At 44.1% G+C, this 26,451-nt stretch overlaps 1 protein-coding gene across 2 annotated transcripts; it reads right to left on the minus strand.

Moving 5' to 3' along the window:
- Positions 1 to 3,363: 3,363 nt before the first annotated feature.
- On the minus strand, positions 3,364 to 24,666 carry LOC142384157 (filamin-C-like). 2 transcript variants are annotated; one of them, XM_075470161.1, is made up of 47 exons: positions 23,927 to 24,666; positions 21,488 to 21,736; positions 19,965 to 20,062; positions 18,755 to 18,905; positions 18,222 to 18,340; positions 17,997 to 18,074; positions 17,727 to 17,889; positions 17,380 to 17,580; positions 17,098 to 17,214; positions 16,345 to 16,482; positions 16,041 to 16,167; positions 15,802 to 15,938; positions 15,520 to 15,713; positions 15,313 to 15,426; positions 15,084 to 15,227; positions 14,842 to 14,965; positions 14,428 to 14,588; positions 14,233 to 14,323; positions 13,894 to 14,063; positions 13,682 to 13,799; positions 13,324 to 13,586; positions 12,593 to 13,190; positions 12,219 to 12,392; positions 11,200 to 11,362; positions 10,712 to 11,040; positions 10,494 to 10,617; positions 10,147 to 10,303; positions 9,876 to 10,065; positions 9,740 to 9,763; positions 9,364 to 9,605; positions 9,156 to 9,255; positions 8,917 to 9,057; positions 8,665 to 8,793; positions 8,371 to 8,544; positions 8,077 to 8,241; positions 7,734 to 7,937; positions 7,493 to 7,645; positions 7,277 to 7,399; positions 6,907 to 7,155; positions 6,556 to 6,825; positions 6,283 to 6,420; positions 6,012 to 6,127; positions 5,141 to 5,273; positions 4,860 to 5,036; positions 4,550 to 4,768; positions 4,217 to 4,438; positions 3,364 to 4,059 (listed from the first exon to the last, which is right to left on the minus strand). In XM_075470161.1, exons 1-47 carry the CDS (start codon positions 24,300 to 24,302, stop codon positions 3,872 to 3,874), a joined length of 8,235 nt encoding a protein of 2,744 aa, XP_075326276.1. In that variant the 5' UTR covers positions 24,303 to 24,666; the 3' UTR covers positions 3,364 to 3,871. The 2 variants fall into 2 exon arrangements, with proteins under 2 accessions (XP_075326276.1, XP_075326278.1); XM_075470163.1 differs by lacking the exon at positions 17,098 to 17,214.
- Between the last annotated feature and the right edge of the window lie 1,785 nt (positions 24,667 to 26,451).

Here is a 26,451-nt window from a genome sequence, read left to right on the forward strand (position 1 = left end):
AATCTTCACCAGAGGCGTTATCACAAAAAAAGATTCTTTTGGCTCTGTTGTTTGCCATTTGGGCACTGTTCAAAACAAACACTGCATCAGTATGTCCCGGCATCTCTTGGATTGGCCAATGTCCGTTCCCCAGGTGTCTGTGACCCAGTGACCCATTCTCTCCTTGAATGCCCCCCCTTGCTTAGAGAGGACAAACAAATCTTCTGATTTGCCTCTAATCTGTAGTCTATCCTCGCCGTGGGATGCCATCAAGCTACAACATCAAGGACAAGCACTCCACAGGGGGGCTATCCATTTGCTCAGCATCCTACCTCCACCATAGTGTGATAGAGACAGGGCAGAGGGACACGCTCCAATTAGAGAAGGAGACATTGGGACTTTGCCCCTGACACATCCCTGCTGCTCCACAAAAGAAGCGTGAACATACCTCTCTTATACAGAAGGACAGCTTTTCTTCCTGTCATTCTCCCTGCCTCAGGCTGTTGCTGCTTATACACCTCATGAAGCCAAACCATTTCGCACCATGCTGTTTCTTTTCATATTTGGTGCTACCTGTGTGCGCTGGCTTGTGACCAGGATTGGCTGGTCAAGCTGATGTATGTTTGTTTTTGTTGGGAGAAATGGAGAAATGTGTGTGATATTGTGTATGTGCGTTTGCTCTGTGTTGCTCGTGTGAAAACATTGCCTTGGGGTAGGAGATCTTTGGCATACATCTCTTGTCTTGGGCTTCCATCAACAGAAATCCATCCCTCTTTACAGTGAAGCGCGTTTAGCAACGGGGTTGAGGTACATTGGATCGGCTTCATGCCTCATGCATTTGCATGCTGCATGAACACAATCTGATGGAGCCCAGTGGGAACTCTATTCATCCATTTGCATTGTTTTTAAACATTTACATTAAGAGAACCAATTTGTGACCGTAGTGACAGTGACAGTGTACATGAGAGGTAGGAGACAGAAGAAAGGATATACCAACAACACTTTGTTATAAATATTTCATCTTTGTTCTATATGAATAAAACACAGTGTGGTCCTGATTCAACCACAGGACAGAATACTGTTCACTTGTCCCATGTGTATATGTCCATTTCAAAGGAGAAAGATGAACACTAAGATATGAATGAGCTATTCCATTACACGACACTCATATCCAACTTCACTGGTGGCCTGCACAGTGCAGGTTTCTGCAAAAACACTGAGAAATCTAGTGTTATTTGGATGATTATGCAGTGTATCAACTATGCATGAAGCAATTACATACCAGAGCCTTCGGGCTTGGACTGAAATTGAATGGATGAATTTTTACAGTACAACATTCCCTCCTTCTACTCTGTTTACATTTCCATTCATTAACCCAGATGACTGCCATTTGTTTGTGCAAACATTTGTTTAGTCTGTTTGTTTCCTTGTTTGCTCGGCCAGTAAATTTTCTTTTCTCTTATGCTCTTCACGAGATGTCAGTGTCTTTTGACAAAATCTTTAGGGACTTCCAAATGAGCTAAAGAGACAGACTCTATTGACAAATAAAGGGTCAAAGGTAAAGTAAGCAGGCTTGTAGTGACAGAAGATGTAAGACAAGAAATAAAGCAATGGATCTGCGGAGGCTTAGATTGATTGGAGTTTAAAGAGAGGGAGGAAAATTTTAAGTGGGGGAAGAGAGGGTGGGAGGCAGGGAGGAAAGAAGGGAGAGGCTGGATCTGAGTGGATGGAGAGCAGGAGTCGGCATGATAGGGGCATGCCAGAGAATTAGATTTTTGCCCTGAGAGTACAGACCTCAAAAGCTTACGGGGACATGCCATTACACAATTTTACCCTTAATATAATCCCAATTTCTTAGTGTGTGTGTGAGTGTGTGCATGAGTGTGGATGAGACAGAAGGACAGAGGGAGGACAGGGATGAGAGGGATATAAGAAAACAAAAGCATATCCGTGCAGAACAGAATTAATGACTCATCATCCGTTTCACTAGCTCCAACACTAATGATAGCTTTGAAGGTTAGGTTATCCGCTGCATTAGCATGTTCTAAATGAATTTGGGGCAGTGATTGATTCATTTGCAGTCGGTTTTTCATGTTGTCTCAGATGTGTTTGTGTCTGCCTCTCATTCTTCCATCAGGATCCCTTAAATCCCATTCTTTTCCTCTAATCCATCTTTCTCACTCTCTTCCTCCCACACTCTCTTTGCCCTCTCCTCCCTCCTCTTCCCCACTTCTTCTTTATCTTGCCTGCTCGATGGCTGTTGCCTGCATGGGGTGGAGCTGCATCTTTCACGATTCACTTGGCAGACACTCGAAATAAACATGTTGTGGTGGACAGACGCCTGAGTGCCGGTCCGGAGAAGCAGGATGGGGAGGACAGACTGACGTGGGTGGGCCCTGCTCTGGTCCTAACGTCAGCACAGACAGCAGCAGGCAGCTCCAGCCACTTGGCCAGATGGTCCAGAGTCAAGCTCTCATCTCCGTTTGTCAGATGTACCAGCTCACTCTCTCTTGCCTCACTATGGCCCCCAGCATCATGTCACTTTGGAATGAGAGAAAATTAGCACCTAATTATAGGCTCCTCTCTCTGAAGAATGGAACTGGTGCTGGTGGAGTGTGTCACTGTGTGGAGGCTGGATGGTTGAGTCACTGTGGGACTGAGGCAGAGGACATACAAAATACACACACAGGTCATGAAGAGATTGCACACACATATTGGAAGACACGCGAGCAACGGGGTGAACCGCCCTTCTTCCTGGTTGGTTTGTGCCTCAACGGGGTCCCTCCCTCCCACGAGGGAGCCGTAACAGAAACCACTTGTGTTCCGTCTCAGATCCAACAGAATTAATTACACACACATAATGGAAGCTGATGCCTCTGGTTTCCACGCTCTGCAGGCTCCCTTGAGGTGACGATGGTGTAGTTAATCTTCACTGGAAACAATGGAGATTTTGTTTTGGTGTACTTGATGGAGATGTAGATGCAAATGTGAGTTTGACTATGCTGCCATCTTGTGATTGCATCTGGACATGTACAGGATGTAAATTAGAGGACAAAGTGAATACCCTGGACAATTTATATTAATGCAACACTGAATTACAATATTGAATTAAAGGTAAATTAGGGAGATGTAGGAGATTCAGTATCTGACATTCCTATCTGAGCTTTGAGGGGAAAGTTTTAAACCCTCAAAATCTAGCTAAATACAAGGTACTCATCTGAGAGCCTCTATGATCAAAATAAAATATCCTGACAGCTGCTCATGGTGCAACCAGCAGTGGTCAGGAAATTACTGAATGCTGAAACTAAGAACATCTCCCAGTTGCTGAACTAGCCCGGTGCCTGCCAGCACTGTGTGAAATCAAATAAATCCACTCATTTTCATTTGGAAAGTTAGCAATAAATCTTTATTAGGTCTGCAAAGACTTACCAAAAAAAAAAGGTTAATATAACAAAAAAGTAAATTCCTCATTCTTAAACAATACAAAACCACATTGCATCACACTTTAACACTGTTCATTACTTCAGCATCTCTAAACATTCTGTATTATCCATCTGTTTACACCAAAACAGAAAGCATAGGGGAAATTTTATGGACCAGGCAAAACATTTAACGTTATGTCAAAGACTTCAGTCAAAGACCTCAAAAACCACACTGCTGCCTCTACGTCCCCTTTTGCATGTGGATTTATAGCTGTTTCTGGAGTTAATACAAAACTTTGGCACAATAGATATTCTGCCATCGGTAAAGCTGTAAGCAAACGTTCCTAAGGTTTCATTCACATACTACAGTGTCAGGGAAGAAGTACTAGGGGAGCTGGACTGATGAGTACAGAAGATACTTCAGAAGGGTGGAGGAGACTTGATGGTGGCATTTGTGCAGTTTTTTTTACCTAAGGGGCAGCCACTTTGTAAGGGCTCCCGGGGACATTATCGTCGCCCCATTTGACAATGACAGTATAACTGCCCTTGTCCTTGATGGTGTAGGTGACATTATAGAGCTTGTTGCCCATGTGCTTGACATACACCTCCTCGCAGGGAGCTTGTGGTCCATGCACGCCTACCATCAGCATGTTGGTACCTGGATGGAGAGTTAAGAGGAAGATTTAATGATTCTGGTGAACAATTGTTAAAACACCCAAGCAGCCAAAAATGATTCACTTTAGCAACTGCTTACACATGTGTCTGATAGCTTTTTTCTTGCATTTTTTGAAAGGTATTTATCTTTGTCGTCTCACCTGCTTTGCTGCAATCTACGGTAAAATTGTTTTTCTGCCCAATCAAGGCCTTCGACAGTCCTGTTCCACGACAAACCACCTTGCTGGCGTCAGATGTCAGTTTGGTTGAGGTGGTGGAAGAAGAGGAGCTGTAAGCCCCGCCCACTTTGGACGTCTTGGTAACAGTTTCAACCAAGACTGAAGAAGTCTCGTGGAGGCTGTGTCCCCCTGACAACCTCACGCCTGCAAGAGAGGAAAATAGCAAGAGAAAGAGAAAACAGTCATCTAAAACTGTCGTGGCTCAGACGTTGCATAACACACCAAGTACGATGGAAGAATGACTGTCAAGCAGACCTGTGATTTTGGCTTTGAAAGGGCTGCCCACAATGTGCTGTGGTCCGCCATATTTGATGGTGATGAGATAGTTGCCCGGTGCCATGGGTGTGTAGGTGATCCTGTAGCCCTCAGGACACTCCCGACAGTCCATCTTCACCTTGGAAGGGCCGTCGATGTTGACAGATAGAGTGCCAGAGCCAGCATTACATGTGTTGACCACAAACTCTAATGGTACTCCTGGAAGAACAAAGACAACGCAGAAGTGAACACGACTGCTCATTTGCTGTACATATTATCCTGATATATGCGTGGTACATGTGAGACCTACCTGTGGTTCCTCCCTGTAGTCCAGTGCCATGTGCAGTCACCAAACCTGGGTCTCCAATCATTCCTGGATCTCCCACTCTAACATTGAAAGGGCTTCCAGGAATGTGGCATCCATTGAACTTGACATCTATGGAGTGAACGCCATTCTCACGTGGAATGAAGCGGATTGCAGTCTTGTCTGAAAAAACAAAAGGAAGTTATTAAACTCTGTTCTCATGCATAATGCTGCCAAAGTCTGAAGAAAAACGGAATTATCTTCTTCAAACTGTGGTTGGAGCATACCAGTGTCAAGTTCAGAGACATAGCATTCCTCAGAAGAGCCAGATGGCGTATGAACTTTGGCGTCAACTACACCTCGAGCTCCATTGCGCTGCACCATGAAGGATGCCTCCTGGTTTATCTTTAAGTCCTTCTCCTGAAAAAAAATGTAAAAGATAAAAAATACAGTCAAATTATGCGTCTGTGCCCACACCAGGAGGGACACAAGGTGTGTGACTCATGCCTGCCTGAACAAGAATAGAGAGAAAAGTTGGGTTAGAGAGGGAGCAGAGGTCAGAGTTTACAATGGGGCATTTAGTGTCTCTGCCCCACATTCAGACAAGAGGTCCAATCAGACAGAGTCAGCTTTTTTAATGCTGTTATTGCTCTTCACCTGGCTTCAAGTGGTAGAAAAGTGCTCTGAAGTGGCATTTTAGTTAACTAAAAGTACATGGTTTTCGCATTGGTGGCGAATGTCATGGAGAATATAAAAGCAAATAAAACAACATCCACCAATACTGTGACCTGCCGCAGGTTTCTTTATCTTATTCTAATTCTCACTCTGTTCTTTCTAGCAGCCTCTCAGGCAGAAACACAATCTCCTGAACTAGCTGAGCACACACGTAGCACAGCTTGTGTTGCCCCACATTAGCTAGGGACAGTTAATCCAGCCCTTCATCATTGGCCAGCATCACAGTATTACAGTCATGTATACTGCTCCAACACTGGCGTAAAATTACAGTTCAAGGGCAAAGTGCTTTTAGACAGAAATATCTATTACCAATCATACATACTATCTCCTATTTAGACTTGATATTTTGCATATGTGTATCTGTGTGTCAACTCTGTACGTGTGTGTGTGTGTGTGTGTGTGTGTGTGTGTGTGTATCCTCACCTGAAGGCTTGTCACAGTGAGCCTGCGGGCCTCATCTGACAGTGTAGCAATTGGAACGATGAAGGGGCTGTCAGGGATGTGCTCGTTGTTGAATTTGATTGACACCTCATAATCACCTGGGGAAGCAGACAGGTTATTTGCTTTCATGATCAAATGAACTGCAGGAAGCACCGAAGAACTACTGGAAAGCTTAACCTTAAACAGGCACAGATAAACGGATTAAACATGCAACAGAGGAAAATTCTGTTTGTGGGTGACAAATGTTCTTTACCTGGCTCTTTCACTATGTAAGAGACGCCGCAAGACCCATCTTTCCTGTCCTCAAAAGAGATTTCAGCCTTGCTGGGACCCTCTACTGCAATGGACAGCCCACCAGCACCTGCCTCTCTTGTCCAGATACTAAATTCAGCTAGAGGGTGTAACACAAATCTAGATTAGCGAAAGATTATTTACGTCACGTCATGTAGTCACGTCACTTTTAGTATAAGGAGAAAACTGGATTCTTCCCAGTGAGGGCACATCCGTGTCCACAGCATGAACTTACAAGGAGCTCCAGCTACGCCTCTTTCCAGACCGGGGCCTCCAGCCCGAACCTTGTGAGCGCCTCCTTCACCCATGGGCCCCACAGTAAACTGGAAGGGACTACCAGGGACGTGTTGGTCTCCGTACTTGACGTTGACAGTGTGAGGTCCAATTTCCTGGGGGATGAAGCGCACACTGTATGTGCTACTCCCTCCATCCACAATGTCAGCATCTACTGTTTTCCCACTGGGGCTGGTCACCTGAGCTGTCATAGCCTGGGAACTATTCTCAACTGGTAAGGAGGAGAAAACAGGCAGGTTAGATACAATCAAGATATGTATATATGACAGACTTTCTTGGTCTCTCAACCCACCCTCAGGTCTGGCTGTGATGCCAGCAAAGCTGCTGAGGCTCTCTCTGCCCAGAAAATCTCCAAAAACATCTCTGAAAGGGCTTCCTCCTCCTCCCAACTGAGTGCTCTCCTCTACTCGTACCTCCCTCTTGGTCTCTCCGCCACGGGTTTTGCTGATCTCTGTGCGTTCAGTGCGAGTGTAGGTGTGGCTGCTGCGTGTAAATGTTCTGGTTAGCCTCTCTTGAGCTGAAACCATTTGGAACCAGTTTCCTGCAGCAGGGAAAATGCAGTGAAAATACAAAGTTACGTGTGCAGCGGCTTAATTTTTTTTACAATGGCTGACCGCTGCCCTCTAACTGTTTCTGGTTCATGACTGGCTCCTGGAACTCACCAGGGATCTTGAGGTTAAGACCACATGTGCTCCCAACAGAGGCAATAGAAGATGCCTGTCTCTTCCTAGTGATACTTTCCTTGATCCTACCCTCTCCAGTCACCTTCACAGTGAAAGGACTTCCTGGAGATAACAACCACAAAAATACAGATTTATTTCATTTGAAGGTGTAAATGTTTGTGGCATTTGTAAATTTTCTAAGTAAAAGATTCAAACCTGGAATGTGCTTTTCCGCAAACTTGATGTTAACAGTGTAACTTCCAGGTTCTGTCGGGCAGTACGTCACTCTGCACGTTCCATCCTCCACATCTTCACAGTTGATATCCACTTTGCTGGGACCCTCAATTGACAATGCCAGACCCCCATACCCTAAGTGTCGATACAGTAAATTAGCTTTCTATTTTGTCCAGTTGTGTGTGCCAAAATAAATGCGCTGCATGAGATTTCTAGAGCTTACCTGCATTCCTTGTATCTACAAAAAATTCCGCCATTTCGTAAGTGTGTGCCTCAACCAAGCCTTTACCAAAAGCTTTCACTCTGCTGGCCTCGCCAATCTCAGACTGGCCAACCATGATTTTGAAGGGGCTGTTGGCCACGTGCGTGCCATTCTTCCTCACGCTCACTTCATGCTCGCCAACCTCCTTAGGAGTGAAAGAGATGCCTGTGAATGTAAAAAGAAGAGGGGAAAAGGAATCATGACAGGGAAAATGAAAGATATAACTATTAGATAAATCCAACAGTGTCTTATTGAGGTTCAATCATTCTGGTTATTTTGTGTTTCTGGCAAGTGAATTTCTCACCGAGGTGTCTGTTGGGCAGCTTCTTGAGCAGGCAGGGCTCTTCATTGCCTGATGGAGCTCTGATACTGGCAGTCAGAGAGCTCAGATCAGTCTCTGCAATCTTCAGTGACACGTCGGCCGCTGTTCCAACATTCAGCTGGGATGTTCTGGTTATGGAGTCATCCCCTGACATAAAAAATGGCAGTTTAAATGTTTGTCTATCTATAAAAGCTGATTTACTGTAAATATCCAATGTAAATGTACATTAAAGTACAAAAAAAATCTGTCCACATGACACGTGAAGAATTTCCTCACCAGTGATCTTGGCAGTAAAGGGGCTGCCAGGAATATGCTTGTTGTCAAATTTGACAATGATGTTGTAGTCTCCGGGAGCTGTGGGCAGGTAGGACACAGTGCAGGTGCCATCTTTGTTGTCTTTGCAGGTGATCTCGGCTTTTGAGGGACCCTCAACTGCCAGTGACAGGCCACCTGTGGGGAAAAGAAAAAAAATATATATTTTTAAATTCTTTATTTCCTGCTGTCTGGGGTTGAAAACAGTTTTGTAAGGACATTCTTCTAAAAAAAAGGTAGAAAAGTATGTTGTTTTACCTTCTCCTGCATTCTTGGTGACCACTGTGAAAGTGGCAGCTCTGTTGACCATACCGTAACTCAGACCTGAACCATAAGCTGTAACCACTCCGCTGTTCACAGCATCCACATAGAACTCCAGAGGACTTCCTATGGAAACATTAAACAGACTTTGACTATGGTTTTGACAAACATTTATCAGATACTGTACATAAAATAGGAGCAAAAAGGACTCAACAAGGTCTGACCCTGCTACCATGGTGTATTGCTTACCTGGAATGTGGTTTCCTTCATACTTAATGTCCATCTCATGAAGGCCTCTCTCTGTGGGCTGGTACTTGATTGTGATGGTGCCATCCTTATTGTCAGTGATGTGAGGGCAAGCAGTCTTGCCAGACGGCATCCGCACCTCACCTGGAGTGGTAAAATATTTAAATATCAGTGACCTAAAAAATACAAATGTTTTGCAGGGGTGTGTATGCAGAGGATTTCCCTTCTATATGGGTCCTCACCTGTGATTTCTCCTTGTTGTGGTGTGAAAGGAACCAGGAAGTTAACAGGACGGAAGAGAGGATCCACAGTATCACGGGGAACCACTGGCTCATTTGTGGCCTGTCAATACAAAGAGAAGGGAAATTATTGTTTTCATGAGACAAAATGTCAAAACAATAGTACGGCTAACACACAAGTCTAGCAGTTGTTCAATACTTCTTTACTCACCACCACATGGAAGGGACTCTTCGGGATGTTCTGTCCCCCAAAGCGGATGGTAATTACATATTTTCCAGGTTCAGGGGCTGTGTAGTAAATGTCAAAGGTTCCGTCGTGATTTTCCACCACATCCATGTCCAGCTCCATCCCTTGTGGAGTCAGCACCTTACAGGTCACCTTGCCTTTCCCAGCAGCCTTAGCATCCACAGTGATGACTGTATCCTCAGAGGTTTGCAGCTTCTGGAGATTTGCTGTTGAGGAGAGAGATGGAAGGAGGATGGAAGGTGAAATGTGCTCCAAAATTTACAGATTCCTGAAAGATCTTCTTGCAATGTAGCACAAATTTACAAAAAAAAGAAAGAAAAAAGAAGCTTTGGTAACTCACACACTCCATGTCCTCCAATTGAAACTGAAAATCAGAAGAACATAGTTGTGAATATACATAAAAACAACATTAGAAACTGCGATAATGTTTTTATTCTATTAATCAGAACCAATACAGATACATTGTAGCTTTCTACCTGTAAGACGACATTTGCTAGCATCTCCTGTTGGCAGGGACTGGATGCGGTATGGGGAGTAAGGAATCTCATCTCCTCCGTATTTGATGGTGATGGTATAGGGACCTGTAGAGTCAGGCACATAGGACACAGTGTAGGTGCCATCCCTGTTGTCTTGGATGGTTGCATTCTTTGGCTTGCCCTCCGGGTCCTGTGAATAGACATAATAAGCTTTTTTGAGAGAGCAGCTTATAGTTGAGATAATTACTGTGTAAATGGAAACTGAACCCACCAGAATCTGCACAGTGAGAAGTCCCTCTCCAGCATCACGAGCATCAATGGTGAACTCAACAGGCAGGCTTGCACACACTCCTTTGGTGTCTAGACCAGGGCCACTGGCGCGCACCTTACTGGCGTCATGCCCAGGCTGAGACATTACCTTGAAAGGACTGTTGAAGGGGGAGGAAAATAGAGAGGGTAATTAAAACTCCAGTCTGCGAAAAGACAGAAACAAGGACAGAAAAATTGCAGAAGTATACTTTTTCTTTCTAATATACAGACAGACTGAGTTTTAAATACATATCTGAACATGGCTGCCTGGCTGGGTGTTATATAAAACTCATAAATCTTATACTGTACCTGTGTGGGACTTCCTGATCTGCATATTTGACTGCTACAGTGTAGGGGCCATCCTGTGCTGGGGTGTAGTGAACTGTGTGGGTGCCATCACCATTGTTCTTCACACCAACAGGCTCCACAGTACCTGTAAATAATGATACAAAACATACTTGCTTCTTTTTTTTCCATCCCAATGTGCAAGGTTTATGGATTTTCATCTTCATGCAGTATGTCCTCACTTGTTGGGCCGTAGAGTTTGACATCCAGTGGGGCCTGTCCAGCCTGGGTACAGTCTACCGTGAACGTCTGAGGAACATGGGCTCTCACTCCGGCACCCAGACCCGGACCGGAGCATTTTACCTTGCTTGGGTCCACTGGATCCTTCACAAGCACACGGAATGGACTGCCAGGGATTGGCTGACCTCCATAGTTAATATTTACATCATAGTCTCCTGGAGTGAAGGGGACATATTCCACACTGCAGCTGCCATCTTTGTTGTCCTTGCAGGATATTTTGGACTCTGAGGCTCCCTCAATGGTCAGACCCAGGCCTCCTGTACCAGCACCCCTGATAGAGAAGCCAACACTTTTTAACCTTTCAATTCCTCTCTCTTCTCCATTGTTTCCTGTCTACATCTATATTTCCAAAATTGGTTGAGGTGAAAAAGCTAATATATGTTCACATCGTTGAGTTACACCCTCAACAGATTTCTCATTTATGCGTTACCTGGTCTCCACAGTGAAACAGTTAGACTTGTTGGTTATTCCTCCCTCCAGACCTGGCCCATAAGCACGAACTCGGGTTGGATCACATCCCTCAACAACAGACACTCTGAAGGGGCTCTTAGGAACCGGCGCATCATCATACAGCACTTCAATCAGATGCATTCCTGCATACAAGCAGATAAATCTGTTCATTATCTGATGTCACACCTCTTTGTCTGAGTATTCAAAAGCAGGCAAAAATGTTCTGAAACTGGATACTGCGTCTTGCTTTTAATTATGAGCCAGGCCAAATTCCCTTTTAGGGAGATAAACATCTGTTTATTTATAAAAGACACTATCTAGGGTGCAGACGCTCTGTTGAATGTACAAGATGTTACATCTGTTCCCAATTCATTATTCTGTTGCAACATTTTTCTGACAGAGCGCTCTCAGTAGGCCTATAAGCCAGATTCCCTGCTACACTGCTATGATATTAGAGCATGTCTGCTGGTGGAGAAGTGCTCTGTGATCTATTTGCTTTGTGTTATAGGTCTCTATTAATATCCCCTGTCTTTCCCTTGCTATAATGCCGCATGCAAGCAGCCTTCTGCACACATACCTCCCTGGTTAAGAGCTTCTGTTCCAGAGAACACTATTTATAAAGCAGAGCCTGACTGCCTTTCTGCCTCCCTACTCTCTGCCCCTCACATCATTGCTCGACTACATCACTCTGTATTTATACCCCTTTCTTATTTGCTCTTTCTTTTCCCACTCCTCTGCTTTATTCCCAAATGTCCCCACAGCACAAGCACCTGTTAAGTGATTTTTCTGTCCTTCTGTAGGCACTCTTTCTTAGACTCCCTGTCTTTGTAAAAATAAAATAATTTTTTTTTTTTAATCATCTATTTATTGGGATTAGCTTTGGTAACTGTTATTTTCACACAGTTCTTAGTCCCATCACTGTTGTCCAGCACTGACCCTTTAATTGCATTAATCAACACTGTTAAATGACCTTGTGTAATATTTTCTCTATTCTCTTACCATCCTCGAAGGCTGTATACTCCACTCGGTAAGTGCCGTCTCCCTTGTCAGTAATGTAAGTGTCTGTGTTGGCGCCGGAGGGGTTGATGGTGTGAACCTTTACGTGACCGCCTCCAACCTTTTTGAGGGCGCGGGCATCAACAATGAAGTGGGTAGTGACCTCCCTGAGGACCCCTTGAAACAAAAAAAGCACCTCAGGCGATTTGTTGCTCAAGGCAAACAGGCTCAGTAACACTGGGACATCACTCATCATTACTGATACTGATTTCTACAAACTTCAGTGGGGACTCCATTGGCATTATTTGTTCAATTCACTTGATTTTAAACCTAAGATAAAGTGCAAATTCATTTTAGGTTATGTTGTCCAGTGTTACCTCGAGGCTCCACTCCAGGCCCATAGACATGCACCCCACTGGTGTCCACAGAGGGCTCCACCTGCAGGACCTTTGGAAATTGTGGAATAGCATGGCCGCCATATTTGATGGTGATGGTGTGAGAGCCATGGAAGGATGGGATGTACGTGACAGAGAAGGTCCCCTCTGTAGTTTTCTGGATGTGCACTTCAGCCTTAACCCCAGTCTCTGACACGATCTCTATTGTGAGCTCAGCGTCGCCTGCTCTGGTGCAGTCCACAGTGAAGGTAGCAGGCTCACCTGCCTTGGCCCTCTCCAGACCCGGCCCACTAGCCGTCACCTTGCTGGGATCGAGTGCTGGGCGAACCGCCGCTTTGAAGGGAGAGCCTGGAATGTGCTGCTCTGCGAACAGGATGTTGATGGCGTACTCACCATGCTCGGTGGGAAGGTACGACACTGAGCATGTGCCATCACCATTGTCTTGGCATTCGATTTTAGCCTCACAGGGGCCCTCTACTGTCAGGCCCAGTCCACCGGCACCAGCTCCCTTTGTGTCAATTGTAAATGGAGCTGGTTTACCCACAATGCCGCTCTTTAGCCCTGGACCAAATGCTCGCACCTGTGATGTAACAGTCAAACCAGTTTTTGAAACATGCCTTTAAAAACTTTCACTCTAAAGAAAAACATAAGAAATGTTTCTTTTTCATGAGCTATGAAGTGCAGACCTAAGTGGATCTTTCGAAAGCTTTTACCTTTGACGGATCAGCTGGCATGAGTGCTTCAAGCCCAAAGGGACTTCCCATAACAGGGTTCCCATCATAGCTGACATCAACCTTGTACTGTCCCTCCTCAGGGAGAATGTACTTCACACTGTGAGTGCCTTTGGCTTTGTCTGACTCCATCTTGCATGGGATTTGTCGGCCAGAGGGAGATGTCATCTTCACACCTACATTGCCCTGCCCACCAGCACCCTTTGTGTTAACTGTGAACTCCTGGTCCTTTCCAACCTCCACTTCTGCAAGTTAAATTACATTAAAATACTTCACCAACATAGTTGACGATTTCAATTGCGTTTGCAGAAGTATTGAAGTCAGTGTTGTTGTAACTTACTGGTGTCTAACCCCTCCACTTTCACTTTTCCAAGATCCATAGCTGGCGCCACTGTGATGTCGAAGGGACTTTTTGGAATGGGATCTCCTCCGTGAGTCACAGAAATTGCCATGTTGCCCTAAAACAGAAAAACACCAGAAGAAGAATGAATAATTACTGAGGTGGAGTGTAATTGTGATTAATGTAACTCCTCAAACAGAGGCCTGCTGTACCTGTTGAAGAGCTGTATACTTGACAGTGTAGGAGTAATCATGGTTATCGATGATCTCAAAGTCACGAACTGCCTCTCCAGGGCCTGATGCTGCAAAATGAACCTCAGGCTTGGCCTTTCCAGCTCCCTTTGTGTATATGGTGAAGTGTGTTGGAGTGCCCACCTCCACACCTGAAACACACATGCATTTTGTTAGTGCTGCCAGAGCTAGTCAAATCATATCATTTGTATGACATTAAAGCACTGTAGTGGATAACAAGTAGTGGATAACTGAAGTGGATGTTGCAAATGTAAACACCTGATTATACTAACTATGCTTTTCAGACATCAAATTTCTCACCTGACTTGTTTAGTCCAGGACCCTCTGCTCTCACCTTACCAGCATCATGGGATGGGTCCACCTTGATTTTGAATGGACTGCTTGGAATTTCCTGAAAAAGACACAAGATAAGCATTCAAAATATGATGATTTATCATTTTAAGAGTGATGTCACACCACCCAGTCCCATCTTAACTGGATTTTTTTTTTTTTTACCTGTTCAGCAAAGAGCACCATGATGGTGTATTTGCCTGGACCGGGGGGAGTGTACTTGACAGTGAAGGTGTCATTGTCATTCTTGATGATGTCAAAGTCGATGTCAGCTTCAGCAGGGCCAACCACCCCTGGGGCACACTTGATTCCAATGCTAATATCTCCTAATGGTGCATAACAAAAAGCCCAGTGCACAAAGGTTACTCAAAAGTGGATGATCAAAATAAATTGAAGCTTCCGTTGCATTGCCTGGGGCTTGGTTTTGAGTACAATTATGCATTTCATATAACACCGCAGCAGTTTAAACTAAGCTGTTCTGCTCTATCTGTTTTTAAATATTCACAAGATGTAGCACACTGTTTGGTCAATCAAATTCAGGAGTGTTTTTGTAACCACTCAGCTATTGTGCGGGCTCACCTTGACCAGCCTCACCGCAGTCCACAGTGAAGTATGTTGGCTCATTAGCTTTGAGCCCCGTCTTCTCCACTCCAGGCCCGTAGACCTTGACTTTGTCAGGATGAGAGCCCTCTCCAACCAGCACCTAATGAATTCACAGTGTACTTGAGGCAGAGGCAGCTGAATGAAGTATAGCTGCTGCAGTGCTCTTAATTTGGCTATATTTGGTTAAGTATCATCATACTGAATTGACAAAATCTTACCCTGAAGGGGCTGTTTGGCACATTGACCTCACCCCAGGTGATGATGATGGTGTGTTTAATGGGCTTGACAGGAGTGTATACACACACAAATGTGCCATCTCCACTTTCAGTGATCGTGATGTTAATGGTGCAACCTTCCGCGTCCTTAATATATACAAAATCCTGTCAGTTCTTGTCCGTGTAACCTCATGCAATATAGATGATGGATTCCTATAAATCTGCTCCATACCTGTGCGTAGATTTTCAGGTGACCCTTCCCAGCCATGCGGGCATCAATGGTGAACTCGGTTGGTTTATTCACAATGACACCAGTTGGCTGCAGGCCTGGCCCAGAGGCTTTCACCTGGAAACATTTTAATTAGTGGATAAAACAAGAGGTTCATGTGGAACTTATTTCTGTTTGACTGAAATAAGACTTTTGATGAGTGGGAATTACCTTCTCAGGGAAAACATCATTCACTGCAGGGAGAATGTGAGCCATGAAGGGACTGTCTTTGATGTCTTCGTCATCGCAGATGACATGAACAGCGTAGTCACCAGGTTCGGTGGGCCAGTATCGTACATCACAGGAGCCATCACCCTTATCATCACACTCAATTTTAGCCTGCGATGGGCCTTCAATGGAGAAGCCTGAGCCAAAGTAAAATTCACACATTTAGATTTTAGATCTTTAAAAAGATTAAAACCTTTGAGCTTCTATCACTTCCACACATCTCACCTAGAGTTCCAACTTCAGTGCCGATGGCCTCTACCACAAAGTCAGCAGATTTTCCCACCATGCCGGTCTTCAGGCCAGGACCCCAGGCCCTCACCTTCTGAAAACCTGCCTCCTCACCCACCTCTACTTCGAAAGGGCTGAAACACATAATAATGTAGAATAAAACACCAAATATCACCTGGTGCAGTTATAAATGTGTGCTATTTAAGAGGAGCTGGTGGCACTTTTAAGGACCGTACCTGCGTGGGATGGGCTGGCCTCCCCAGGAAATGCTTACTGTGTATTTACCAGGTTTAAGAGGATAATATTCACACTCATACACTCCGTTCCCTCCATCTCGCAATTTCACTTGCTCCTCTGCTCCAGCTGTAGATCAATAATACAGTCAGAATGGATTTTTTTCAAGCATTTTCTTTAGTGCTTTATCATGAGCGTATGTGAATGCAACCTACAGACATAAAAGCCCAAACAAAGGAAATATTCCCAGAAATGTACAAAGAGGAGTGAGAAGTGATACAGAGAACAGAGAGCTGTCTGACTCACTTGGTCCTTTGACTGAGACATTCAGTTCACCGCTGCCAGCTCCTTTGGTGAAAACTTTGAAGTCTGCAATCTCCTTTACTCTCACACCTTTAGGCTGAAGTCCTCTGCCAGTAGCTCTGCATGCATTTGGGTTTATGGCTGAAAGGGGAAAAAAATGAATAAGTGTTAAAAAAAATCTATTTTGCACAGGGAAAAGCTGAGAGTAGCCAGCAGTTCAAAGCAGTGTTAGTAACACATTCCATTTCACATGGGATTCCTTAAACGATGACAGACCTGAAAATGAGAATGATGCTTCTTGCAGAACATATGACACAAAGTACACAATGCTGGAAAACATACTGAAACATTACAGTGCATCAAGGGCGCATCTGACAACATTTCAGTAATCTCCGAAATGTTGAGGACAGACTTTAAACTGAATGCCGGCTGATGCAAATTTAGACAAACAAGTCAACAGCACAAGCAAAGATAATTAACAAAGAAGAAGAAAGAAGTGCAGAAACTGACAGAAATGCAAACTGAGACAATCTATAATCTTTTTGTACAACATTGCGCTTGTCTCTCTCAGAAATGAACTAAACCATCAAGCAGCAGGAAGATGGAGCAGGCAACCAAGCATGGCATTGTGCCACTGCACCCTAATCTTAGGGAAAGCACAGAGGGGCATATGCAGGCCCTGGCATAGGAGGGATGGCACTGAAGTGGTTCGACTGAGCAATGGGCACAAGCTCCTCCTATCAGACATATACTAACTTGGACGGCCAGGTTTTGGGGGGGGAGCCCCCTTTCCACCCTTCACTCCAGGAGGGGTGCGCACTGACTGAGGAGCTATCTGCAGTGGAGCTCCCGTGGGAGGAGCAACAGTTGGAGCTAGAAATGACAGACAGGAAGGGTTACAGTCTGTACAGGGTGGCTGCCCCCAGGGGAAATAAGGATGAATGTAGACCGTGATGGACATATCACCCTGACACTAACAGCAGATTAAGAAATCAGATTTGTCTTGACAGTAATTTACAACACAGACAGATGGCTTACCCTCTGCGATGTTGACCTTGTAGGGGCTCTTGGGGATCTCCTGGCCTGCAAACAATACGTGAATGGTATGAGGCCCCTCCACCACGGGGCGATAGGTGCAACGGAAAACACTATCGCCCTTATTCTCCAGGATGAGCTCCACCGTGTCCTTTTTGCCCTGAGGATCGACGATGACCACACTAATGTCACCATGACCAGCACCTGAACAAACAAGAAAAAAACAATTATTTATTAGTTATTAGAGGATGAGCCACAGTTTTAATAACATAAAAAAAGTTCAAGTGATTCATTGCTAAACATTTGTTGTCTGCAGATCATTTAAGTGGCAGGTAGCTTTCTACACTTACCAGCTGTATAGATGTCAAAGTAAGTGGGTTTGTTGGCCACGTTGCCTGTAGGGTCCAGACCTGGTCCTCTGGCGTGGACCTTGCTCGGGTCACCCATGACCTTCGACACATTCACCGTGTAAGGGCTCTTGTCAATGTCCTGACCTGCGAACAACACTTTCACCTAAAGTTGAAGATGAAGGAAAAACTAATTTAAGACACCTTCAAATTAGATGGTTTGGCCACATTGTGGTGAGAGATGTAAATAATGTACTCAAAAGTCATAAAAACCTTGTGGACACCCTCAACTTTTGGAACATAGGTGACGGTGTAGGTTCTGTTTTTGTCATTGTTGGGTTTAACCTTTGCCTGGAGAATCAGAAGTCAAAGTGAGAGAAAAGGTTAAATGACTGATAAGACGCCATATCTTACAAAACTTAGCAAGGCTTCCCAGGATTACGAGATAAAGCGAGGAGAATTTATGCTAAGATCCATGCACCATCATTTTTGACTTGCCTCTTCTTTGTGTCCTTCAGGGTCCTCCACAAACACAAGGACCTCACCACTGCCAGCCTCCAAAGTTTCCACAGTGAACACAGCTGGTTGCAGAACTTTGTTGCCATGGGGCTCAATACCTGTTATGTAAACAGAGACACAAATGAGGCGGTTTACTCATGAAGATACGGGTCTTTCTCAGGGATAGGTCACAATAGAAATATGTTATTTAGATAATAGAGGAATTGTGCCAAAGTACAAACAAGTTTAAGTTTATATACATGTGCGAGGAAGGCATGTGCTTTAAAGATAGAACATTGACTTCTTCCAGAAAGGTTTGGGAAAATCCAATATTAGTAGAAATCAGCAACAGAGTGTTACACGAAAAAAATAAAGTGTTTAAACATTTATCTAAAAAAAGATCTTCTGTGAATAAATCTGTACTAGTTCCTCACAAAACTGCTTTGATATTCAAGACTGACATGGTGCAGAGCATTTATTATTAATGTCCATGTGTTTGTATGAGCTCCTGGTATTCAAGTTGGGCTACCTACCTGGTCCATAGGCTTTGGCCTTGTCTGGAAATAGCTGTTTTGGTTTGAGAGAAGCCCCAGGCTTCAGTTTTGCCTTGGGGAACTGAGAGAGGTACGTCATCACTGAGTGCTCGTCCACATTTGGGTCCACAATTTCCTCTGGAGCAATAACCTACAGCACAGAAAATGTTACAGGGGTTAATCATACAAACTGCCAGGGAAGTTTTTATTGAAAAGAAGTCCATAAAAAAACTCGTGCAGTGACCTAATCTATCCTCAGCTTAATTATATTGTCATGTGCAACAAAGCTATGGATTACTCTGTCTGCAACTTTCCCTTATTGAGCATAGAGCAATGGGATTTAGCATGGATTAAACATATTTATTATCTGCACCTCTGACTCCTCTCTCTTTTACAGCATTTGTTTGCTTGTCTATCACACAGTGGCACAAAGCTGTGCTCCACAGTGGTTATATTTAACCTCAGGACTGCAGAGTTAAGCCAGCGAAGGGGGGGGATTTATCCTGAGCCAGTTCTCTCCCACATTTCCTGAACAACACCACACCAGAATCCAGCCCCCCAAGGCCTAAATATCCATGACATAAACCTCCAGCTATCTATCCAATGCTAAGCCTCATGGAGAATAAGTAACCCTGTGTCTTAGACAAACAAGTAAACAACCTCCATGGTGCACATTACAATACAGAGAATCAAATGGGACTGGATATATTGCACGCTCAGTCTGTTTGCATTGTTATTCTGATGAGTGCAGGCATATTTACACCTTTGTTTCAGGCACTGGCTCAGAAGGTGTTAAGAAATCTCACACCTCCTCAAATTCACAAGTTCTATGAAAAAAAACACTCACTTACTCAGAGCTACGATAAAGTAGTAGAAATATAAGGGACAAGCAGAGTAATAAATCTTTAATTTCACCCTCCAGAATGATATCCCTGGGAAAGCACTGGGCTACCTATCAAGCATAGTATAGCTTTTTTTTTTTTTCAACTCTCATTTGTTTCACAGGCATATGTGGTGAGATGTGTTTGTATTTGCAAACAACGACAGCTTGGAGTTAACTTGTGCTTACTGAATGTTTAATCTGTCCATTAAGTGGTAACTATCAGAGAACACTTTTGCTTTGGCCTGTTGTTCTGTCTAATGAGATCAGCCCCTCCCAGCTGTTCTACGACAAACCTAGTTTGTGACTGACGTCTGCGATGCACCTTACCTGAGGCACGCCCAACCAGTCGTCAGCCTGTTGCATGGCTTCTCTGGCATTCTGCACAGGCTGGTTTGGGTCCCAGTCGGCCCAGTCAGGACACAGACCTAGCGGAATGCAAGAGGGCATTTAGACAATTGTGCACTGAGTAATGGAGGCCAGGCGAGACGGCAGTTGCTAATAATAAGGCCACTTAGGCTGTCAGGGCTATCTCTGCAACGCTTCTAACTACAAGAGTACAAGGCCTTACCAAAGCTGTGCTGCTCCTGTGAATTCTATATGTGTGACAATGAATGTATCTATTGACTGCTCACAAGAGGCAGCTTCAACTGACGCAGTGGTGCTTTCAATGTGTCTGAGACTCGCCTGCTCTGTGCTGCTAATGCCTAAATTGGATTAGTGTTGGCAATGGCATGACCACTCACTCAAAAGGCCCATGCAAGCTCACCACAAAATACTTTTATCCAATTAATTTAGACATAGAGCCATGAATAAACAGGGTTCTGTTTGCATGAATATGGAAGGAAGGATGGAGTGTGAAGTGACAGGACAGAATAAAGCTTTGTAAGCCTTTTAAGGATAGTGATGGTTGCTGCAGTTGTTGACAAAAACTGAAAAGCTCTCAATCTACTAAACCTAAAACTGATGCAATCTGCCTTGAAAGTTGTTTTCCTGGTCTGAATTCTGAACCTGTGCATTTTTTGCATTGTACCTGATTTAAATCAGAGCTTTTGTGTTTAAAAGCAGAACTAGTTTCACCCTGCTCTTCAGTAATAGCCGATGAGACAACGGAACCTTCTATGGTCAATGGTGCAGCACAGTGTTTGAAAGATGCGTCTTCTCAGCTCATGTAAACACAGTTAAACACTGTGTTCCACACTTGCTACTCCCCCACTTTTTACAACTGAAGCACAGTTGGGAGAGGACCCTCTAATGTTCATTGTTGGAAGCAGAAGCCTCAGCTGGCGGGGACTCAGATAGTGGCCTTGTGATCTTTGGATCTGTGGCTTAGGCACCTCCCTGTGACAGATTACCCTGCATTTTGTTGAGGGGCCAAGCATCCCCCTTGATGGAGGAGGAGGAATGGTGCCCAAATTTGGGGGTGTTGTGCAGCAGGAAGGCTATAAACACTAAAGCCAGGCTTGGGCCTCAGGGCCTGAAACACTGAGAGCAAATGCTTTAGTTATTGCAGGACAGCTGGCATGGATGTCCTCCGACCATCAGCAACCCCTTTACAAAACACTAATATTACCTGCTCTCATGGGACAGATCTCTGAACTGACTGATATCTGAATCTGGATGTGTAATTGTATATTGTGTACTCAAAAAAGATGAGAGCTCTCTAGATGAGGAGAGAATAAAACAAATTATCATGCGAAATTGAAACTGTTGCTGATATACTGATTGACACACTCCTGAGCCCAACCTCCATAGCAACCCAGAAAAAACTCCACATACAACACAGCACATATTCTGACTCAGCACTTGCACCGTTCAGTCTATAGAGTCAGCTGACACCGCTAGCTTCTTACCAGGGGCACAGTTGTCAACCAAAGCTCCCAGGGCTTTACCATCCCGCCAGTCACGGTTGAAATTGTTGATGGGCAGCTGGGGCACCTTGTTCTGTATCCAGCCCAACAAGCGTTGTTTGGGGGTCAACTTTTTCGTCTCCTCATCATCCTCGTCATCCCACATGGGCATTGAGATTGAGTAGTGGAGGATAAGAGTCCAGATAAGGCCGAGTATCAGCTTTAGGTTCCCATCTACAATGGCTTTGCTATCTGTAGTCAGACAATGGAGGTAACATAGATAAACAGGGTTTAAAACATACAAATGAACACATTGATTGATATATACTAGTAAACTGCAATTTCCCTCTGTCTGCAGATTGGATTTTCTTTCATTGTTTTTATCACTGAAACTAAGATGTATATATCAAAATGGCTTTTCTTGCAATTGTTCAGAGTTGACTGGGCTATTCTGGGTTGAAATATAAACAATGATGATTGACTGCTGAGGAGACAAGAATCTAATGCTCCACACTGCTTCCCCCGAGCCCCTTTCTCTCAGACAGCTGTCTGGCTGAAGACCCCTGACAATCTGTCAACCAGTCACAATGGTCCTCTGAAGGCAGTGGCAGCTGAGAATATGTGGAAGTAGATCCCTCTCTGCATTAATACCACTTGGATTTCAATTACCTCCTAAACTTGTAGCACAAGAGTGCGATAAATCAAATAGGTGGAGATTAGATTCATTGACAGTGGGCACGCAGCTCATTTCCTGAAGTTCTCAGAGGAAAAGTTTGTCAAACATGGCTGTTAAAATCCCCTCTAAATTTGATATTCAGCCATTTAAGCCAAATGAATAACCTCCGAGGAGCAGTGGGCTTTAATGTTTCGAGGGCTAATCTTGTGTGATGCAAAGTTAATTCACTGAGATTTTAATAAGCAGGGGTTTCGATACCAGTTGTTTCTCATAAGACTATTTTACTGAGGACTGTTTCGCTTTTTGCAGATCAGCACCGCATCAGAGGGTAATGCTTGATGTGTCACTGCTTGACTGGCAGAGGCAGGTGGCACAATGTCTGTCCTGCTTTAAGGGCAACTGCTTGGTCAAAGAGACATCCATCAAATGGTATCTAGTTACACACTGTGACACATGTGCAACTGGTGATTCTCGTCGGTGTCCCTGCTGTAACGAGGCTGATACATTATCTTCAGAGGGCTTCCTTGACTCACTAGGGCTGCGTGCAGAAAGGGGGTGCCGGGAAGTAAAATGCCAGGACTTTCATTATCACGCCCTGTTTCTGTCAGAGCAGTCTGACCTAGTGTGTGTCTTACAGCGGCGACAACTGTGCCAGACACACACCAGCATATTAAGTCCTCGACTCATTATTCAAGACATACCGGTGAGGCATTATCTGTGATTGTGACCGTTGCCCTCATGTGAAGGACAGCTTCAGACTGGATATATCCATTTAGAGTCCCCCACCACCCCTCCCACTTCCCCATTGTCAACACACACATACACAAACTCCAAAAAATACACAGTATTTTTCTGGGGGGGAGGGACCCACTGTGGCCTTCACAGACCAACGACCAAAACCTCAGCCCTGCCAGGAATTTCACTCAAGTGTGTGGCAGGATCATTAGACACTAAAACAGAGGTAATCTGTCAAAGTTTAATAACTATTTCCTGCATGAACTGCAGTTTGTAATAAAGCTGCTGTTCATAACAGAATAGTAATGCCTTTCATGTGAGACTGCTAGTTTCTCCTGATCTATTATAAATTTCTACGACTTAGCATTCTGCTCACTCAGAGTCATCCCGTTGTGATTCTGTGGAGGCGACAAAACACCAAATCCACAAATCCACCACAAGCTAAGGTCATTTTAGTTATCTGTACCACAGTGTGATCCCCAAATCCCACCACACCAGGAGCTGCTGATGGCTCCGGACTGAAAAAGAGCCCCACTGGGTTGTTCTGTCCCCTGACCTGACAGACACAAATATGTGTGTGACTGCTGCCCACATGTATAAATTGTGACATTTTCATTAGCACAGTCTTATTGAATTTCCAGCCCATAGTTTACCACACTGCAGCAGTGGGAGTAAGCTAAAAAAAAAATATTCTACAACCAACAGGTCTTGACCATGATCCAATTGAATGACCTCAGTGACACCTCTGCAGTAAGTTTCCAATGAGCTGCTGACCCCAACTCAACACAACTTTCCAGAGACCTCTCAAAGCTCTCAGTCTGCTGATTGACATCTGGGCTGATAATGTAAGAGTAAGTGTGAGTGTGTGCGTGCGTGTTAAGATATGACAGTTGAACAGCTATAAGAGTTTGTTTTGTCAAACAAATTTAGGATTAGGTCAGATATTCTAATTAGTTTTCCTTATATAACAAGCCTTGCATTTTACAGCTTAAACTTCCTTAAAAGACTAAATTTCCCCAAGACTAACTTACCTATTGAAACCAGTTTGATATGTTCTCTGTCCAGGAACTCAAGCGCCACAGAAACATTTTCCAGTTTCATCTGACGGAAGTTGGGCCTGGTGTGGTGTTTTCTGTACATTTTCTTCTGGCTCAATACTTCCAAGAGTGAAATGAGCTTCAGCCCATCACTAAAATCCCTCTGCAGGTCGGTGACGGTCTTGTTGACGCACTTCAGGTGCTCGTTGCACCACCTGGTGAAGGTGTTCTGTTGGATCTTCTTCCATGGCGCATCTTCGGCCAGGTCCTTCTCCGTGGCTGGCATCTCGTCGTCCTCCTCTTCCCCAAAGTCTGTGGCCTGGTAGTACTGTGGAGGCAGCTGGTCGTCGCCGTAGTTATTGCTCATCATGGTGCCTTTTTTCCCTGTCCACTTTTATACCTCCGTGACACTTGTGTGTTGAACCGTGTGTGCAACAGCGCAGAAAACTTTAGCAGGTCTATGGCAAGCGCGCACTCGCGGAGGAAAGTTTAAAAAGCAGCCCAGAGATTCTTCGGAAGTACTTGCGAAGAGACCACTTGTGTCAGGACAGTGATTGATTAAATTATCCGATTTACAAGGCAGCTGGACGTCCCTTTTTTAATTGACACCTTCCCGATAAGTCGTTCCTCTCTAGTTTGGCCCCGAGAAGATTTCTGAAATGCGGTGTTCCGCGGCAGGTGAACTGGAGCAGCACTGCTGAAGCTTAGAGAGCTTGTTTAACTTGAATGTTGAGAGGGGAAAGACATGGGTTTATAAAGGACCCCGGGCCACGTCACCCAGCATCTGTGATCATAGTCTATTTTGCTAATCCATTAGGATAACGGGAGTCGGTTTTCGGGGAGGATGGCGCAGTGATTGGTCAGACCCCGAGCAGCGCAACAGTTGTGGCATGCACCTTATTTTTAGGCACTCCTATTTGAGTGACTGGCGGGGGGGCTGGGACTAACCGATTGTTGTGAATGTGTGTCATGCTGCAGGGTCCAAGTGGCTGAACCATTGAGCTAAGAAAAGCAAGTGGGACGTGTAGTGAGTCCCTGTGGCCCACAGAGTTATCATTTTATGAAGAAAATAATGTAACAGTGTGATTTGCTCGTCAAAAAAAAAAATCCTTCAGTTAGACCGTAGAGCGAAACATTTTAAAAGATGAGGTCAGCCTGCGAAGCTGCTGCATTACGTGTGTTTGACAGTTATCTGCCACCACAGAGTGAAATGCATCTCTGTGTAGATAAACAAAGCTCACTATGGGATTGGTTATGGTTCTTTTATTTGAGTGCAGATAGATTTAGTCATTCATGATTCTGTACCATCAAGCAAAACTTGGGTTATAATTGTAGTTTCATTATATCATCTTCAAGAACAGATATTATCTTTCAGCTCAAATAAACTAAACTTTAAATAGTTTGAAACTAACTTTGTTTTACTTAAATTTTTCTGAAATTAATAGGTGTCTTCCTCATCTGGCAGCATGGCCATGTGGAAGTATTCATTGATCCCTCAGCTCAGCAGATTTTTTCAGTATTATAATGAATTTGACTCCATTGGATTATAATGAATTCGACTGTATCTAATTGGACTTGTTTTGAATTTGTTTACTCTGTCTTTAAAGTGCCTTGAGATGGCTTTTTCTTGGGAATTGGTGCTATCTGAATAAACTGAACTGAATTAATGGGGCTGTGTATTGTAATACAACAAATTAGCTCATCAAGAAAGAAAAAAAATAGCCTAAAGGAGTCAGTAAACATTATTGTGCAGGTTCAGAGACTGTCGTGGTATTGTGAGTCAGCACTCATTGACACCAGCTGCCAGCACCAGCCTTGATGAAGTAGTGGGAGGTAAGAATAACTGTGACACATGCAGAAGGCATTCTCAGGATACCCAGTGAGGTCACAGCGGGGGTCCACAGGTTGATCTCCCAGGATGTCACAAGGTACTCAAAAGATTTTCAAATATATTTAGCAATTAGTTCATTAACTGTTAGATACACAACATACATTACATTCACTGTAAAGGTCCTGGTGTAAACATAGATAATAGCATCACTTTAGGTGAGTCAGGGCCTCACGGAGAGTTCAGTCGATGTTCAGATGTCAATCTTTTCATAGAGAGTTTGCTTCCGGACAGAGTATCCACATACTTCTATTTGAGGGACCGTCTTGGCAGTTACAGTAAAACCTGAAGAATATTCTGGAATATTCTCCAGCAAACAACTAAAATGGGTTATTCTAAGATACAAGATACAACAACAGTTGGCAATCTACAACAAAAACACAGCAGAACACATCAAGATTTCAGCAAACTCTACAAAAAGAAATATTTCATAAAACCCACGGGACAAAACCCAAACCAAAAAGCACAGCATTTCACTAACCAAACATAAAAGAATAAATCACTCTCTAACGCAATACAAGTTGTATGTTTTGTGTGATTTTGAATATATTTGTATCTCTTACACATTGAGTTTCTGAATTATTAAACCAAAGTAAAGCCAAATCACAGAGCTACATCTTTTGACCTGGAC

Source organism: Odontesthes bonariensis, chromosome 7, assembly GCF_027942865.1.
Source record: "Odontesthes bonariensis isolate fOdoBon6 chromosome 7, fOdoBon6.hap1, whole genome shotgun sequence".
NCBI lineage: Eukaryota > Metazoa > Chordata > Actinopteri > Atheriniformes > Atherinopsidae > Odontesthes > Odontesthes bonariensis.